The sequence below is a fragment of the Schistocerca gregaria genome, chromosome 2, assembly GCF_023897955.1.
Source record: "Schistocerca gregaria isolate iqSchGreg1 chromosome 2, iqSchGreg1.2, whole genome shotgun sequence".
Classification (NCBI taxonomy): domain Eukaryota; kingdom Metazoa; phylum Arthropoda; class Insecta; order Orthoptera; family Acrididae; genus Schistocerca; species Schistocerca gregaria.
Window position 1 is genome coordinate 66676292 of NC_064921.1, and position 19892 is coordinate 66696183.

At 45.1% G+C, this 19892-nt stretch overlaps 1 protein-coding gene across 1 annotated transcript in view; it reads right to left on the reverse strand.

Moving 5' to 3' along the window:
- Positions 1–19892, reverse strand: part of LOC126336331 (homeobox protein aristaless-like) — an 814245-nt gene that overhangs the window by 222423 nt on the left and 571930 nt on the right. Inside the window, exon 3 of the mRNA XM_049999894.1 lies at positions 2069–2504. Coding sequence (XP_049855851.1) covers positions 2069–2504 — 436 coding nt within the window. The remainder of the gene's footprint in view (positions 1–2068; positions 2505–19892) is intronic.

The following is a 19892-nucleotide window of genomic DNA, read 5'->3' on the forward strand; positions in this document are numbered from 1 at the left end:
AAAATATTGCGACATCAAGCGTAAACACTCCTGCTTCTTTCATGGTCAACTATGCGTAGCTTCCTTTCGAGTAGGAAATTCGAAAAATTTGTACGTATATACCCCTGATAAAAATATAAAAAATGTTGTTTATAAAGAAGTATTGTAAACAGTTGCAATATGTTTTCAATAATTTTTTACCCTTTATACTTTAACAAGTGCAGTAAATAGTTAGAATATGTTTTCAGTAACAATCTTTTACCTCTTATACTTTCAGTTTTATCTTTTTATTCCAGCTACAAGACAATCTCATGTCAACTCCCTGAGCGAAGCCGGTTACCCCAGCCACTACTCTATATAGCAGATAAACAGAGCGGAGCAGGGTGGCACATGAGACAATGCAATACGAACAAGACAGATGTGGCAAAGAAACATTTTCTGATATGAGAAGTGAGAGAGAACCCTGTGAGGAGAAACAGATCGACAGTCTCCATTGACATTGGGCGTCAAGTGATGCACTTAAAGAGCCCTTTATGAAGTCGTAGTTGATTAATAGCTGCGAAAACACCATATGCACGTGATAATTCGCCGGAGAGACATACGGTAGCAGACGCGAATCGAATGGAGAGAGGAAGGGTTTAGGGGGCCTACGCACGCCATACCCCACCCCGCTCAACTTACTTAAAGTTGTCGGAACTCTTCTGGCTTTCAAAGGCGATTTTCTAGAGATTTTCGATAAATTGTGTCCTTGTGCTTAGGAAAATGGCTTTAAAATCCTGTAAGTATGAAGAAAATGACAGAGGGCCAGCCGACAAGTCTCCTTGTCACTTGGAAAGCGCTGTATTTATTTAGAAGACGGTAGTGCTACACTGAGGTGACGAAAGTCATGGGTCGGCGGTAGTATCGCATACACAAGGTACAAAAACTGTCATTTGCACTCAGCTGATTCATGTGAAAAGGGATAAGAGTTTATTATCGTCGCACAATGGGAATCAACAGACTTTGAACGTGGAATGGTAGTTGGAGCTAAACGTAGGCGACGTTCCATTTTACAAATCGTTAGGGAACTGAATATTCCGAGATCCACAGTGTCAAGAGTAGTGGGCCGAAAATACAAAATTTTAGGCATTACCTCTCACGACTGACAACGCAATAGTCTACGGCCTTCACTTAACGACCGAGTCAAACGGCACCTGCATAGAGCTGTCAGTGCTAACAGACAAGCAACAACGCGCGAAGTAACAGCATAAATCAATGTGGGACGTACGTCGAACGTGTTCGTCAGGACAGTGTGGCGAAATTTGACGTTAATGGATTATGGTAGCAGAGGACCGCCGCGATTGCCCTTGCTAACAGCGCAACATTGCCTGCAGCGCCTTTCCTCGGTACGCTACTATGTCGCTTGGGCCCTAGACTATTGGAAAACCGTGGCTTGATCAGATGAGTCCCGGTTTCAGTTGATAAGAGCTGACATTAGGGTTCAAGTGTGACGCAGAACTCACGAAGCCGTGGACCCAAGTTGTCAACAAGACACTGTGCAAGCTGGTGGTGGTTCCATAATGGTGTGAGTTGTGTTTACTGCAATGGACTGGGTACTCTGATAACGTTCGGCTACTTGCAGACGATTTTCAACCATTCATGTAATCATGTCCCTAAACAACGATAAAATTTTTATGGATGAATTTTTATGGATGACAGTGCTCCATGCCACCCGACTACAATTTTTTATGATCGGTCTGAGGAACATTCTGGGCAGTTCGAACGAATGATATGGCCACCCAGCCCGCCCGACATGAATCTCATCGAACATAATCGATAGGTCAGTTTGTGCACAAAATCCATCACCGGAACACTTTCGCAGTTATGGACGTCTGCAGAAGGAGCGTGGCTCAGTTTTTCTGCAGGGGACTTCCAACGACTTGTTGAGACCACGCCAAGTCAAGTTATTGCACAAATACGGGCAAAAGAAGATCCGGCACGATATTAGGGGGTATCCCATGACTTTTGTCACCTCAGAGTACGTGAGCTCTGAGTGGGAGACAAGGCAACGGACAGTGAGAAGCTACCACGAAACTACTGTGTCGCTTACCTCGTGAAGACGTCGGGGTAGTGCGTCCTGGAGAACGCCTTCTCCAGCTCCTCCAGCTGGAACGACGTGAAGGTGGTGCGGTAGCGGCGCTGCTTGCGCTTCGGCGCCAGCTCGTCGATCTCGACGTCGCTGCAGCCTCCACCCCCGCCGCCGCCTCCGCCACCGCCCCCGTCGTGGTCGACGGCCGGGGCAGGGCTCTCTGAGGCCGGCGCCGTAGCGGTGGGCGTCCGGGGCTGCGGGGGCGGCGACTCGGGCTGCGCGGCGGCGCGCTCGCCCGCGGATTCCGCCCCCGCTGCCGCCCCCGCCGCCGCCTCCGGCTGGCGGTGCGCCGCGGACTGCCCGTCCGGGTCAGCTCGCGCAGGGCTGCTGTCCTCTGCCAGCACGCCCATCGGCTCCGTGTCGGCGTCCGCGTCTACTCGTCCAGCGGGCGCACGTCCTGCGCAGAACGAGAACAACGAGTCAGCGACGCCCGATGCGTAGCATCTACACAGAAGACGCCGCCTGACTTTGCGGCACTGCAGTAACCGGCGCAAAGACAAGATCGCTAAGGAAATGGAAAACTTTGGCGAACACACAGTACTATAGTTAGCGTACATGCACTCGTGGATGAGACAGGAACTACAGTTAAGAAAACCGGGCAACGACGAGGAGTACTCGCCCTATAAAGGTTGGTACAAACTTAATTACGTATATAGACAATTCATCTGCACCGGGAAGCGAGGAGCTCGATGATTTCTGCCAGTTATCGATATTGATACTGCAAAATAACGTTACTGGGATATCAAAGACGCTCGAGAATCCAGAATGAGGTTTTCACTCTGCCGCGGAGCGTGCACTGTTATGAAACTTCCTGGCAGATTAAAACTGCGTGACGGACCGAGACTCAAACTCCGGACCTTTGCCTTTTGCGGGCAAGTGCTCTACCATCTGAACTATCCAAGCACGACTCACGACCAGTCCTCACAACTTCACAGGTAGAACACTTGCCCGCGAAAGGCAAAGGTCCCGAATTCGAGTTTAGGTCCGGCACACAGTTTTCATATGCCAGGAAGTTTCACGTTCGAGAATGTTTTTAATTCTGAGTTTAAATTTCTTATAAAACTTCACATTCACTATTACAACTTTATTAATCTTATTAATTTTGGATTCATATTATCAAGACGGGCTGAGTGGCAATTGTAGATGCGTTGACTTCGTCTGCTCCTGTCCCTGTAGCTATTACTGATAAGATTTGACGGTAGTCTCCAGGGAAGAAAGCGGTACAGCTACCCACAGGCGTATTATTGTTACGCAAATGTCGAACTGTAATATGGAATGCCTCAATAGATATTTTACGGGGTAATGGAACCTTCACCCAAATAAAGGGACTGCAATCCTGTATCAATTTCCACTGTTACTTTGCTCTGAAATATTGCAAATGCTGTTTGTGTGACAGGTACAGACCGTCAGGAAATGTATGTATGTGGAATGTTAGCACAAGCGTGGCGCGGTAGTCGGCCGTCCTTACGCCTATTACCACTAGATGGCAACTGTATCTATTCACAGCGGCAGCCAATTTCACCCCATCGTAGCTCAGCCAGTTAACATGAAACATTTGTAACTTACTCGCACGAACCTTCCTCATGAATCACTCTACCTATTACTCTAGATCAGTCGAAAATCCATGGCGGACCCCTAGTCAGTCAAGAGCACAATAACTTTAAATTTCAGAGCTAAACCCATGGGAACTGAAAGCTTCTTAATGCAACTTCCATGGTCCCAGTGACCCTCCCCCCCCCCCCCCCCCCCCAATGTATCAATAGTCTTTGGTTTAGAGATGAATGAAAACAACTTCCAGAAATCGACTTATGAAATAGGTGGTGCACTGACAAAGCAAGTTTAACATTTAATGATGCCTGGGGCCGCATACGTGCCAGCGAGCGCTGTGATTTGTCGTCAAAGCTCGCTCCGCGCATGCGTAAAAGGTTTCAGCGCATCTGCCGCCGTGAGCCGGCGCACAAACGACCCCCGTATTGTAGCGAAACAGTCGACCAGAGAAGCCGCATCCTCCGGTACTAAACTGTGTATACGTTCTCACTTAGGTACCGCAAAGGCTGCTTGGGAATACGACCTGAAGTAAAGGTACACATGTTTCTCACACGAAAAAAAAAAAATAGAGATGAATTTGATTTTCACATTTTTCTTCAATAATTTTACTCATTATTTTACACTATTTGGTGAAGGGTGGCCGCGGACCCCCTAGAAACAGCCGGCGGACCCCTAAGGGATCCGCGGACCACACGTTGGGGAGCCCTGCTCTAGATCAAAATCAATGCAATAGTTCCTGCAATTTTGACGGACAAGGAATGCAATGTAAGTACGTAAGGCAAAAATAATATTCTTTTACCTGACATAATTAAAAAGTTAATAACTTCTCGATTTTTTATTTACTTGTACTGTGAAACCCTACTTCTTGCAAAATTTTATTATTCTAGATCCCCTAGGTATCTCATAGTTTTTGATGAGTGACTTTGTATCAAAAAATTACCGTATCTTTTGACGGAATTCACTTAGGAGCTTAAGTTTTTACATCGCCAAGCCACTTCAGATCTCATAATTTCACATACATTTCAATTTATACCTCTACCTGTTCCTGACGAAAAGAGATCTTAGTTGCACAGACAGGCAGACGGATGGACAACAAAATGAGCCTACATGGGTTCCGCTTTTACCAACTGATGTACTGAACCCTAAAAAGTAATGTCTGTGCCATAGTTGGCTGGGAGATCCGGAAAGGCAGGTTCAGCTGCTAAGTGTTTTGGGCCGTGTGTGTAAATGCATCAGGCAAATTTATCAGACTCTAATGCATAATTAAAGTGACCTTCGGAGAAAAGAGAACCACTTGTATGAATATCAAAAGCTCATATGGAAACCCAGTTCTAAGCAAAGAAGGGAAAGCAGAAAGGTGGAAGGAGAATATAGAAGGTCTATACAAGGGCGATGTACTTGAGGACAATATTATAGAAATGGAAGAGGATGTAGATGAACATGAAACGGGAAGTATGACACTGGGTGAAGAGTTTGACACAGCACTAAAAGACCTGAGCCACAACAAGGCCCCGGGAGTAGACATTTCATTCGAACTAATGACAGCCTTGGGAGAGCCAGGCCTAACAAAACTCTACCATCTGGTGAGCAAGATGTATGAGACAGGCGAAATACCCTCACACTTCAAGAAGAATATAAGAGTTACAATCCCAAAGAAAGCAGGTGTTGACAGATGTGAAAATTACCGAACTATCAGTTTAATAAGTCACAGCTGCAAAATCCTGGTAGAAACCGACCTCGGGGAAGACCAATTAGGATTCCGTAGAAATGTTGGAACACGTGAGGCAATAGTGACCCTACGACTTATCTTAGAAAATAGCTTTAGGAAAGGCAAACCTACGTTTCTAGCATTTGTAGACTTAGAGAAAGCTTTTGACAATGTTGAGTAGAATACTTTCTTTCAAATTCTGAAAGTGGCAGGGGTAAAATACAGGGAGCTAAAGACTATTCACAATTTGTTAAGAAACCACATGGCAGTTATAAGAGTCGAGGGACATGAAAGGGAAGCAGTGGTTGGGAATGGAGCGAGGCAGGGGTGTAGCCTATCTCCGATGTTATTCAATCTGTATATTGAGTAAGCAGTAAAGGAAACAAAAGAAAAATTCGGAGTTGGAATTAAAGTCCATGGAGAAGAAATAAAAACTTTGAGGTTCGCCGATGGCATTGTAATTCTGTTAGAGACAGCAAAGGAACTGGAAGGGCAGCTGCACGGAATGGACAGCGTCTTGAAAGGAGGATATAAGATGAACATCAACAAAAACAAAACGAAGATAATGGAACGTAGTTGAATTAAATCGGTCGATGCTGAGAGAATTAGATTAGGAAATGAGACGCTTAAAGTAGTAAATGTGTTTTGTACAGAAACCACATGGCAGTTATAAGAGTCGAGGGACATGAAAGGGAAGCACTGGTTGGGAAAGGAGTGAGACAAGGTTGTAGCCTATCCTCGATGTTATTCAATCTGTATATTGAGTAAGCAGTAAAGGAAACAAAAAAAATATTCGGAGTTGAAAGTTATGTGGGGAGCAAAATAACTGATGACGGTCGAAGTAGAGAGGATATAAAATGTAGACTGGCAATGGCTAGGAAAGCGTTTCTGACGGAGAGAAACTTGTTAACATCAAGTATAGATTTAACGTCAAGAAGTCGTTTCTGAAAGTATTTGTATGGAGTGTAGCCATGTATGGAAGTGAAACATGGACTATAAATAGTTTAGACAAGAAGAGAATAGAAGCTTTCGAAATGTGGTGCTACAGAAGAATGCTGAAGATTAGATGGGTAGATCACATAACTAATGAGAAGGTATTGAATAGAATTGGGGAGAAGAGGAGTGGCACAACTTGACTAGAAGAAATTATCGGTTGGTAGGACATGTTCTGAGGCATCAAGGGATCACTAATTTAGTATTGGAGGGCAGCGTGGAGGGTAAAAATCGTAGAGGGAGACCTAGAGATGAATACACTAAGCACATTCAGAAGGATGTAGGTTGCAGTAGGTACCGGGAGATGAAGAAGCTTGCACAAGCTAGATTAGCATGGACAGCTGCATCAAACCAGTCTCAGGTCTGAAGACCACAACAACAAAAAATAATGCATGGCTTGTGGTGTGGTGTCACATTCGCCTTGAATGATAACGTCAAGTGAATGCAGAAGGTGAAACTTGGTGCCAGCAAATGGCCTACTCCTCTCAAATTGCAGCAAGGGGGTTGACGTGTCACTCCGACGGTCGGATCAGCATTACCACAGTGTCACGTGTCCTCACCTGATGACACACAACTGAGATGTCTCGGATTTCATCCAGGACTTCGGCGCAAAGACTGGTGATCAGCGACTTCACGCTGCCAAAGGTTCTCCTGTCTGCCGTAAACGAGAAGGGAAGGCGGTCAGCAGCACATGACATACCCAGGCGGTTACCCATCCCACTATTGGCCACGACCGACATTACCTAACTTCGGCGATCTGACGAAACTGGTGCATTTAACGATGCAAGGCCGTTGGCAGAAACTGCAATTCAAGATAACAAACTCCGTTTTCAAATGTCTCTTAACAAAGAAAAACCTCAGGAATGTTGCCCCAGTTTAATGCTCGCACCAGTGCAAAGATTAGTGATTTGGATGTGAGTGTCAGTGACGTTGAGAAACATCTGAAAGTGCTAGAACTGAACAAATCTCCAGGCCCCGATAGAATCCCTGTCAGATTGCACAACGCATTTTCAACTGATTTTAGCCTTTTCTTTTAACCGTAACATACTGTAGATACTTCAGATTGTAATTCGAGGAAAGCAGAGGATCGCAACCGTCTACAGGAAGTGTGGAGGAAGTAATCCACAAAGTTACCGTCCAATATCTTTGACATGTGATTCTCTTGGTATCTTAGAAAGCGTTGTGCTGTTTCCTGAATATATTGCTTTTTATGGCATCTTCCTGAATGGAGAAAATTTTTAATGAAAAGTACTCTGGTGAAACATATACTACAAAAATCGGCAGAATTCCAGTTACAAAAGGGCGGCAATATACTGACATCTACTATTATTGTTTAATTAAAATATAACTTATGTCTTAAGTAACGGCACACATCTATGCTACGGATATGTCGCATGAGGCTCCTTAAAGTGCTACATGTAAAATTTTTACGTGATCTACCGAAATGTTAAACATCTCAGGATATCTTTGATAAACTTACGAGAAAATACTATTATTCGTGGGTGTCGCGTGGTGAAATATTGTTGCCTCTTCGTAAGGAAACGTAAATTATATATCTTTGTTGCTTCAAAATATTTTCTTTGAAATGGTAATAGATCGCCGTTAAGCGTCCCATTTGAATCATGAGTTGGTAGTCCACAAATTACGAGAAATACTGCAAATTCCTTAAAGGCAGTAACATATTCGTGTAAGGCCGATCAAACATAAATCATGAATACACTCTCAGGCATTCACGCGTGAGAGAATCTGTGGAAGTATTAAAAGAAATGTCACGGTCGGTAATGGCGGCCAACAATGAGTTTTATTGGCACAATCTTTCCGCGCTGCTGCAGTCACTGAAGTTACTACTTCCTGTTTGGGAAAGGACTGCCTGCTTAAATGAAACCGTAATAACTCTCTGTAGAGTATATTTTAACAGTCATTAAATTGTTACAGACTTACAATGTTCAATTGCTGACCGTTGTGTGCACTGCAGAGCAAGATAAACCTAATAGTGAATTCTTTGTCCTTGCATACTGATTAACAAATAAAATCTTTTCATTCTAATTCCACAGAACAAAGAACTTCTTTATTATTATACAATTTCTATGCCGATCTAATCGACATTATTCTAAATTAATTTTAGTTCCTTAATTTTAGTGTCTTCCTTCTTTGCGTACGCCTCTATTTATAGTCTTTGCGTGTAGTCAAAAACTTTCAGCCAATGAAAAGCCTCACTTTATTTATATCGATACAACATTCTAAGCTCAAATCTAAGGACGTATCACCAACAGAATTACTTCCTCCATGGTAGTCAGTATGGATTCCGAAAAAATCGACCATGTGAAACTGGGCGCGAGCTTTTCTCACATGAGACCCTGAAAGCCATGGAAAAAGCCAGTCACTTAGCTGCAGGCTTTCTTGACTTCCAAAAAACATCTAGCTCAGTACTACATCTACGCTTACCAACGAAAGTATCGGTGTATGGTGTATCAAGTCAAGCCTGTGACTGGACTGAAAATACGATATCTTGGTAGGGAGTAGGCAGCATGCTGCCTTAGATGGAGTATTATCGACAGATGAAAGGTATAAAAGTGTGTGGCAGGGAAATGTGTTGCAATCCTTTCTGTTCATGCTGTATATTGATGAGCTTGCAGAAAGTATTAATAACTGAAATGCTGTGTGGCTATGGCCTCCCTTCGGGTAGACCGTTCACCTGGTGCAAATCTTTCGAATTGACACCACTTCGGCGACTTGCCTGTCGAAGTATTAATAATAACCTTAATAAGAACTTCAGACCATTTCACAGATGTTCAAGTTTTCTATGCTGCACAGTTTGTAAAAGGCTCCACAAACATTCATCCTTATCTTGATTCAATTTCAAAAAGCTGTAAAGAATGGCAACTTGCTTTCAACGTAAATTTTTGCACTTCTCAAAATTACAAAAATGTAATATCATGTTCCTACAACGTCAGTGAGTCACCGTTTAAACAGAACAATTCATACCGGGGTATAACAGTTTGTAGGGATTTGAAATCGAACGATCATTTAGGCTCAGTCGATGGTGGAGTGCTGTGTATTGCAAGAATACTAGGAGGTTGCTTACAAAACACATGTGTGACTCATCCTTTAGGACACTGCTCAAGTGTGTGGGATCCGTACAAAAGAGGACAAACGGGGGATATTAAAATGATGCAAAGAAGGGCAGCATGAATAGTCACAGGTTTGTCTGACCCATGGGAAAGCGTCATGGAGATGCTGAAAGAACTGAAATGATAAAGGTTTGACTGCAGACGCAAACCATCCCGTGGAAGCCTACACAGTAAATTCTAGAGCGAACATTAAGAGATGAAACTTGGCAACACTATAGTCGCCAACGTGTTGACAAGATTAGATTAACCACAGTGCAAACAGAGGCATTTAACCAATAATTCCTCAACGCTTCATACGTGAATGGAACTGGAAAAATCCTCAATAACTGGTAAATATAAAGTTATTGTGTAAATTGCCAAATTTGTTTTTAAATCCTGGTTTTGTAAGAAAACAACATTTTTAAACATCATGACTGACAAGGAAGAACGCATCTAATGGAACGTTAGTCTTACTCATCTTTCGCACGATAGTTGTACATACTTAGTGTAACAAAAGTTGCTCCACTGCGATGTACTTCATAAACGTCTTTTTTGAAAAATCGAGTCTCAAGGCTGTACGAGTCTGCTGAATAGTATACGAGGGCACCAGACATTCAGCAGCAGAGTTAGCGCAACCGTCTAAGCTGCCAGATTAAAAATCCGGCAGTAAGCCCATGCGCGAATGTATATCTCGCATAAATTGCAATATACAGCTAGCGAGTCTGCAAACGAACGTATTTAAAGCTTCTGTATTAACAGGTTATTTCAATGCGCCCAATAATTCAGCAAATGTCGATATTGAAATTCAATACTTTCTCATTAGAGTATCGGAAAAGAGTCTCATAAATACAGGATCAACCAAAGCAAAACAAGATCAGCGATGTGCATCTTCATGTTTTAGTGGCTCAGTGACTGTTCCATTAAGTTTCGGTTTTGCAGCTGAATAAACCGACGGAAGATTCTGTTAATACCAATAAATTCAGCTTCTTCTTCTAATATTTCGACGGTATATCGTTCAGCCATCTTGAGAATGAGCCGAATGACTGACGAAACAACACTCGCTCCGGCCGCCCCATGCCAGAGACGTTGATGGGTAGCAAAGATGTACACTGTATATGAATTATATCTGTGGTTGTCGATGTATCGCTACCAGCAGCACTGTCTTTGTAAGTTTATTACAGAAAGCACCGGATTCCATGACTTAACCAAACTGAACTGCTATCTCTGATAAATTCGTCGTCAAGCGAATTTCAATTGCCTCTTTCAGCACCGAATTTCAGAAACATGAAATGTGAAGTAGACCCTAAAATTTCTACATTTTCGTAGAACGTAGGGTGACCAATATCAATACAGTGCTCTGTAACAGCGTATTTATTTGGCTTTAAGAGCCGGGTGTACCTGCAGTGTTCCTTAAATCTTTCATGGACTGCACGAATCGTCTGTCCGAGCTATGGAAGGCCACATTCGCAGGGCATCTTGTGAACCACAGACTTCCGAAGCATAAAATTAGCTTTAATGTAACGTAAGAGAGCTGCTGACCTCGATGGAGGACGAAAACACGCTTTTACTTTGTGCTTGCTGAGATTTGTCCTATTTTTTACGATAAGTTTCCCACATATGGCACGAAAGTCAATGGATTTAAATATCTGTGTGTCTTTTTCTGCACTGCTTATGGCCTCCTTCGGTTTCATCCGTAGCGCTTTACGTGTATTCTGTGGAGAATACCCGTAGACTTCAAAAATTTTCCTCCTGCAGACTGCTCTCGACAGCAATGATGTGTGTGCCCTGAGGACTGAAGTTCTGAGTAACTCATTGTCTGCGATGGACTGTAGCAGCTACACTCATGAGCCAAAACGTTACGACCATGTGTTGAATAGCTTGCTCGTCCATCTTTGTAAGGACATGAATCACTGATTCTGCGTTTCAGGGACCCGTCAGTTTGTTGATAGGTTTGTGAAGGTATGTGGCATTAGATGTCTACGCACAGGTCATGTAAATCGCGTAAATAACGGGTCGCGGTGATGGCGCCCGATAGCGTCCCAGATGCGTTCCACAGGATTGACATCAGGCGAATGTGATCGCCGAGAGATCAATGTGAGTTCACTATAATGCTCCTCAAACTTCTGTATCACGGTTCTGGCTCCGAGACACGGACAATTACACTGCTGAAAGATGACATCGCCGTCGAGGAAGACATCAAGCATGATGGGATGCAGGTTGTTTGCAGCTGTCAGCGTGTCTTCGGTTACCACCACAGGTTCCATGCAAGCACAGTAAAATATCCCCCGTAGCATAATACTGCTCACACCAGCCTGTGTCCGTGGCGCGCTGTACATTTCGAGCCAGTGTTCACCTTCATGGCGGTGTTTGTGGAGACGACCATCGACCTAGTGTAGCAAAAATGTGGTTCAGCCGCAGAGCCGTCACGTTTCCATTGATCGACGACCGAATCCCGATGGTCCTCTGCTCACTGCAATCGCAGTTGACGATGTGTCGTGTCCTGGCATAGGTGAGAGAGGGAAAAACGGGTTACTGATCAGTCTGCGCCTCCGAGCGGTACAGAGCAGAAGGTTGAAGGAAAAATCACAGTGAAGGCTTTAGATTGTTTTCTTCTATCTGAGCCAACACTGGTGCAGGCATTTACTAGAAATTCAGGTGGTGAGACTCGGTATGGAACTCTTTTGACAAACAGTGTTTTGAAATATTCCAGACAGGACTAACTAATACACTGGAGGCTAGCTCTTGGGTTAGAGATAGCATGAATAACACTGTTACAACAGAAACCAGTGCAGAAGTCCCAGGAGTAGATGCTAACCACAGTAGCAAACACTAGTAGCATCTTAAGGCAACAACTTAGTTGTGAAATGAAACATACTGAATGTGACACTGTTCACTGAGGCACTCCAAGTGAGAGAGCAGACTTAGGCGGAGCTGGACCGAGGCTGGAGTCGACTGACGCGGATTAGGCCCACAGATTGTCTGACTGAGAACTCTGTCAAAATGCGGAATCTAGGGGTTTTAAAGAGTCGCCTGGGGCACTGTTTTTCACACTTAAAGCGACCCAGCCAATCCCGCAGGTCTCTTGCAGGCGCCTGTCAATCACGGTTTAGTTAGGTCCCCTTTACTGCTCCTAAGGCGGGGATGTTAATGCAGCTGCACTAACTAAGTCCGTATTTGGTATCAACATTGTTCAGCTGAAAGCTTAACGTAACTGCTCTGCAAGGCTTGCAACATTATTGTTATACGTCATTTAGCCCCGCCCCTCGGGCTCTCCGGAGTAGAGGCTGCTAGGTCAACAGTTTTTGGCGTTTTCGCTCTCTTTCTAACCCTTGTGAGCCGACTGACGTTGCTGTTCTCTGAGCTGGTATCAAGCTGACTTTATACGCTAGTACATGCCTGTTGGTTACAAAGTTCTACGGTGTCAACCTACTACAGCGTCTAGACGACATATGAAGTTACATGTTAAGTCCTTGAAGAGTAACTAACGCCCTGGGACCGTATCTGGGGCCGTCCGTATTTTCGCAAGGCTCTCCCCTTACGGTTTACTTCATGTAACAATATCTCTCCTAGTTTCAGCATCGTCTCTGCTTCCGCGCCTTGGAACGCCTGTCCTCCTTTCTCATAGCTTAAAGATAACACTACAGTAGCAAGGAATAATCAATATATTACGGATGTTGTTGGCTCAACACGTGAACACGTAGGGGTGGTCTCCTGCGGAGCACCATGTTCAACAATGTACGATGAAAGGTCTGCTCCGAAACAATTCTGCGTGCACTAGCACTGTGCTCTTTCAGCAGAGACGCCACAGGTCACCATTTGTCCTACTTTACTGAGCAGACAAGCCTCCGAACCACAAGTTCTGTGAAGAGTCGTAGACGTCCAACCATTTAGCGCCTGGTGGTAGTTTCACTGTCCATCCACCTCTTTCCGTAGATGTTCACAACCGTAGCACATGAACATTCGACCAACTTCACTTTTCTCGAGGTACTCGTTCACAGGCTCTGCGTAGTAATAATCAGCCCGTTGTCAAAGTCTCTTTTCTGAATGGATTTCTCAATTTGCAGCCCACTCCGCTTACGTACTTTTGTTACGTCCCTCAACGCTACTAGGCGGCATCCAATGTCGTGGTGGGCAGCGTCCATAATGTTTTGGCTGATCAGCGTATATGTACGGAAATATAAACCTGTATCCGTTAGTTTCCAAAATATTGCATGTCCCAAAGTGTCATCATCTTTGCGTCGAACCAAAACATCCAAAAATTGAAGGCACCCCTCCTTTTCAATATCTATTGAATTCGGCGCTTCCGGTAATAAACTTAACAGACGTCGCGACGGCACAGCTCACAGTGATGCACCGATATTCCGGTGTGGATCGACTGCGCAGCTACAGATATAAGTCATGCACATTGCACTTCTTTCCCGCCGATCAACGTCTCTGGCGCCTGTGTACCTGTGGCCACATGTGCATTGACACAGACCACGAGATTGGAAGAACAGGTGGTGCATAACGGGGAGATTTACTGTTGAAATTTCGAGAGAGCGCGTTTCGGGAAGGCTGTGCAGTGTCAGCGTCAGCGGGGCAGAAACGCACTCCTGTTGCTAGTGCTGGGCGATCCCATCAAGTCGCTCCAAAGGCCCTATAAGCTGACTGTCGCCTGTCTACTTGCGCAATTCGAGCGTTCTCTTTGCTATCGCTTTGCCAAACTGCTTGACAACAGGTAAAAAAATAACTGACACTTGCTAACGGTCAACTGCCAATTGCCACGGAACAACCGACAATTGGTACATAACATCGAACCAATGATGCTAAAAGGAATGTAGAGGGGGTGACGCGTTTGCTGCAGCGAATGCTCCGTAAGTATTCAACAGTTCATGGAGTACGGTGTTTGACGAATGTTGTTCTGGAACCGAAGTGTGGAACGGTAACATGTCATCAAGGCATTATTTCAGTGTTTACGATCGTGGACGAGCAGTTGAACTTGTCGAAGCCGATCAAAGTTTCTCTACTGTGGCCAACCAGCAATGGGTGTGGCCAAAAGTGTCATCTCGCCATTAAAACAGGCCACTGAAGGTGGAAACGCTACGTGCAACTTTGACTGTGGTCGTAGCCGGACCACCACACTGCAGGTGGAGTGATACGTAGCCATAGAGGGGGAAAGAAACAGGCACCTCACCCCTCGACAGATCGCCGCAGTCCTTACAACCGCTACCGCTACATGTGTCTCTGCCTAAATCATTTCGCGGTGATTTAATCAGGCTGGTTTGTATGCTAGGAAGCCTGTTCAATGCATCGCACTCAAATCTCACCATCATCGATAAAGAGTTTGTCGTTAGTGTAAGCACACGGTCCCTGTTCTCGGTTACCATACTTTGCACTTACATTGTGGCTTGACAAATGAAAGCTTGGGTGTCATGCCGTCATACAAATAGATTATGAAACTGTTTTATGTGAACGGCAGCAATTACACTGGTGCACTGAGAGAGTATCGCCGACTGAAAGGTCTGAGGAGAGGCCCGATGTCATGGAATAATTTAAAGAATAAAATAGCGAAATTCGAAAATGCAGGTGAGCTTGGTGAGGCACCTGGAAGAGACGTCCTATCTCGGTGGAAGCTATTGAGGAGGTTGCTGCCCGTGCAGCATATACCATGGGCAGTGGTGGTGCCCGTGTAGTGTCGCGAGAATTATCTAAGCCGATACCTGTACAAGAGCAATACGGTGCAACAACTGAAACCTCATGACCCACAGCAACGGTCTCAGTTTGTTCTTTGCATTCCGGCACCGATCGAAGTTGATGACATATGGTCGGGGATATTCTATGAAGTGACGAGGCACATTTTACACTACTATAGTGATGCGCAGAATTTCTGAATTTGGAGAACAGTTTAAACCACTTGTTCTGTACGAAGAGCTACTGTACCCGCCATATGTGACTGGTAATGATTCAGAAGCACCTTCAGAAGCCCCTTTATTCTCGGCCCGTTCTTCATTGAAGGGTCTGTCAGGTGTACCGTTTCGTCTGCACGTTATCGACACTTCGTTTCACAGCATATCATTCCCGCTTTGGAAGAGCGCAACTGTGTGTAAACCACACCTCTTGCCGGTCGTCCAGTGAAATTTCTGCTTAATGCAACCTTCCGCAAACGTGTTATCTCCATAGATTCTTCAGATGGCCTACAAGATCACCTGATCTGAATCAAGAGCACGACTGTAGATGTTGGTGCGTCGAGAACTGATGGTGTAGCTTCGCCTCTGAATAAACTAATACTGAATGAAACGCTACATCCTCGTGTCCACAGGGAAAACAAAACGCTTAACGAGCTCAACGGGGACGCTTTAGTAGACAGACTGGAATAGTGCAGTCGCAATCGAAAAGTAATTTAGAGGGAATTTACTCGGCTCATTGTTAAAAGGTGAAGAGCCGGAAACGGAAATGGAACAAATGAAACAAGTGCTGATTTCGCGAACTCGCGCGGGGGGTGACGTCCGCCAATTACGCGGGCCGCGGCGACGCCCTTCCTCTGCAAACCGCATTAGGCCCTCCGGCGGGGCGGCGTCGCGCTTTGCGGGGACAACGGCCGCCGGGCAGAGCCGGCCACGGCTGCGCCGCCGGCGGGCCGCGCCGATTTCCACGGCGGGAAATCGCCGGCGGCGCCGAGCGATACGCATCGACCGCCGGGCGATCGCAATTAGCGACCGGATGGAGGGGGGCGCAGTGCGTGCACGCGTTGCGTGGGCGGAGCGCCGGGCGGCGTACTCGCAGCACGCGCTCTCGTCCGAGTACTGACGTGAGTTGTGTGGGAGAGGTTATCAAAACTCCCGAACCCACCACTAATCACGTTACGTTCCCGCTGCGAGGGCCCCGGGAAGGAAGAAGGTTGGAGTTTTCTTCACATCCTGCCGCGGTCATTAACGACGTAGTACCAACATGTTACAGGGAAAGCGTATGGTCGACTTAGGTTTACTGGGAGAATTCTCGGGAAGTGCTAGAGATAAAAAGGGACACTCAGTCAGTATTTCACTGTCGGGAATTATGGAGACAAGGTTTTCAATCGTGCCGATATTAAATATCGACGTAATTTTGGGAATTATTATTTATATTATTATCATTAATTCCTTTAACTTCGTACGTGGAGCATAGGGCTGCAACAAAGGACCTCCATCTTGTCCTGTCTTCAACTAGTATCTTCATTTCTTCCCATCCTGCTACTTGCTGATGTCCTTCTGCTTCAACTGGCCGTCTCCGTGTCATTTTGGACCCGCCTCGTCTCCGTCGTCCACGCGGGATCCCGTCAAGTGATTCTCTGACAGTATGTTCGTCTGGTCTTCTAAGAGTATGTCCTAAGCATCTCCACTTCTTGCTTCTAATTTGCAGCTCAATTGGCTTCTGGTTTTGTTCTTTCCCGAAGAGTTTTGTTAGAGATGACATTTGGCCAGCGTATCCCAAGGATGTTCTTCAGGCATCTGTTGTTGAATGTCTGCAGCTTGTGGATTAACTGTTTTGTCACTTTCCATGTTTCACATCTATAAAGGAGCACAGATTTTACATTATTTTCAAATTTTCGCAATTTGGTCCTCATTGATATTTCCTTCAAACTCCAGATAGAGTGTACAATTGTAAAATCTCCTCTTGCTTTGTTGATGCGGCTGTTAATGTCCTCTGTTTCACCGTCATCTAGTGTAATCATGCTTCCAAGGTAGCAAAACTTACCCACCTTCTCAATTATCTGGCTCCCAAGCTTAAGCTCTGTACTGATGTTTTCATTTGCCAGCATGTCTTTAGTTTTTTGGGTGTTAATTTTCGAGCCAACTTCCTTCGCTGCAGGTTTCAGATCTTGTACCTTCTATTTCATATCGTTGAGGCTGTAGGATAGAAGGCAAAGGTCATCTGCAAAATCTGGGTCTTCTAGATGTGTCCCATTGCTGCATTTTATTCCTCTCACTTTATCTATTGCTTGTGCCATTGCAAGATTAAGTACTATGTTCAAAAGTATCGGTGAGAGCATTCAGCCTTGCTTAGCTCCTGTTTTCACTGCTATTGGATCTGAAAGCAGACCCTGATGTTGAATCTGGCATGTGTAGTTTTCATACATGCACTTGACGAGAGCTATTATTTTCTTGGGGATTCCAAACGTTCTCAGTGAACACCAAATTTTTGTTTTAGTTAAACTGTCAAAGGCTTTTTCAAAGTCTACAAACTGCATGTAAAGTGGTGACTGCTGTTCATGTGAATGTTCTGCTATTGGGAATAGACGTTATGAAATCCCACCAAGTAGTGATAGACTTGGGTGGAGGAAGAGATTAGCGTTTAACGTCCGGTCGACAACAAGGTCATTAGAGAGGGAGCACAAGCTCGGATTCGGGAAGGATGGAGAAGGAAAGAGGCCGTGCTCTTTCCAAGGAACCATCCCAGCATTTGCATTAAGCGATTTAGGGAAATCGCAGGAACGCTAAATCAGGATGGCCGGACGCAGGTTTAAGCCGTCGTCCTGCAGACCTCGAGTCCAGTGTACCAACGCTGCACCACCCCGCTTGGTCTGGACGGAGGAGGCGTGTCAGTTACTGTGAGTGGTACAGTTGAGGTGGTCGCATTTGAAGAACGCACGATGAGGGTTGAAACAGAGTTCAGCTGGCTTAAGATTTATGATGAAGGTAAACTGCGACCTGAGCTTGATAAACTCGATGATGATGGAAGGAGCCATGGTGTTTTGCTGTCAGAGCATGAAAAAAATGAGGCTTTCATCAGTAGGGTAAAGGGAGTGCATGTGGGGTTGAAGACACCTCGAAAGCAGTCCGAAAAAAAGATCTGCAGGATCGTAGGAGGATTTACTCAGGTATGATTAGGGTGATAAAAAATGTGTAATATGATTTTAGGGTCCACGAACATAGGAAGTTTTTTTTTTTAATACGCCATCCCCCTACCTTATAAATCGAGAATAGATAAGGAGATCCTGGAAATCTTTGGACAAGGAGTTACCTGCAAGACCCGTTAGCTCTTGCTACAGCCCCCTCTTGGTTTTCCCAAAAAGACTGGATAGCGTCAGGCTGACTTTGGACTCTAGACAAATAAATAGTACCATCCTGCCAGGTGAGCGCTTCCAGAACACTTGTTTGATCGATTCCTGAATACTGCTCTCGTTTATCTGTGATCCCCACCAGGTCGGACTAAAGAAAGACGTCCAAGAAAATTCAGAAGCGTTCTGCTAGATTTTTTACCGCTGGGTTCGATGGGTTCGAGCAATACCCAAGTATTACGGAAGTGCTCTGCAAGCTCAAATTGGAATCCCTTGAGGGAAGAAGGCATTCTTTCTGGAAACGTTACTGAGCAAGTTAAGAGAACCGGCGTTTGTGGCACACTGCTTAAAGATCCTGCTCCCATCAAAATACCTCTCGTGTAAGGACAACGAAGAAGGCATAAGTGACATCAAGTTTCGTACTGAACCTAGAACAATCATTTTTGTCTAGCTCCATTTGCGACTAGAACAAGAAAGTGAACAGCAAGCAATGATACAAGATATCCTTAGCTATGCACAGTATGCTGGCTTGCGGAGTATGTACTCCATATGTCAGAAAATTTCCAGAACATTTTTCTATTTCTGAGTTTTCAGCACCAAATAGAACAATTTTTTTCCGTTACCTGGTATGTATGCATCCTGGAAATGATCTTGGTCATGTTGCCGCACAAACTCACTATGCCGGCCGCGGTGGTCTCGCGGTTCTAGGAGCGCAGTCCGGAACCGTGCGACTGCTACGGTCGCAGGTTCGAATCCTGCCTCGGGCATGGATGTGTGTGATGTCCTTAGGTTAGTTAGGTTTAAGTATTTCTAAGTTCTAGGGGACTGATGACCACAGCAGTTGAGTCCCATAGTGCTCAGAGCCATTTGAACCATTTGAAACTCACTACGTAACAGTGCTGTTTTCAGCAACACACTGGGATCTTGCCACATTATTTACGGTGGGTGACGCTATGGAACGCTGATTGTGAACAAAGAGTGGACATTAGGGAACTAAAACTTAATGCAAAACTGGTCCCCGACACAGTAAAAGACGAGTAAAAAGAGGAAAGGCAAAGAATTTCTCCTGGGCCACTGAAGAGAGCCCACAATTTTGTCAAAGATTATTGGTGGGAATGAAAATTTGTGCTGCCAATGACCTCCACACGAAGCGTCGAAGTGCCTAATGGCAGGGTTCTGGATCGCCAGCCTCGAAGAAAGTCAAACGACAACCTTCGAGAACAAAGACAATGTTGATAGCATGAGTATGTTCCTCCAGGTCAAACAGTGAGCAAAACTCTTTACATCGAAGCCTTGAAGCGTTTGCGAAGAGCACTTTAACGTCACCGCCATGATTTTTGGCATTCTCAGGACTCGTTGTTATTGCATGACAATTGAAGACCGCATACTTCTTTGTCTGTTACCGAGAATCTG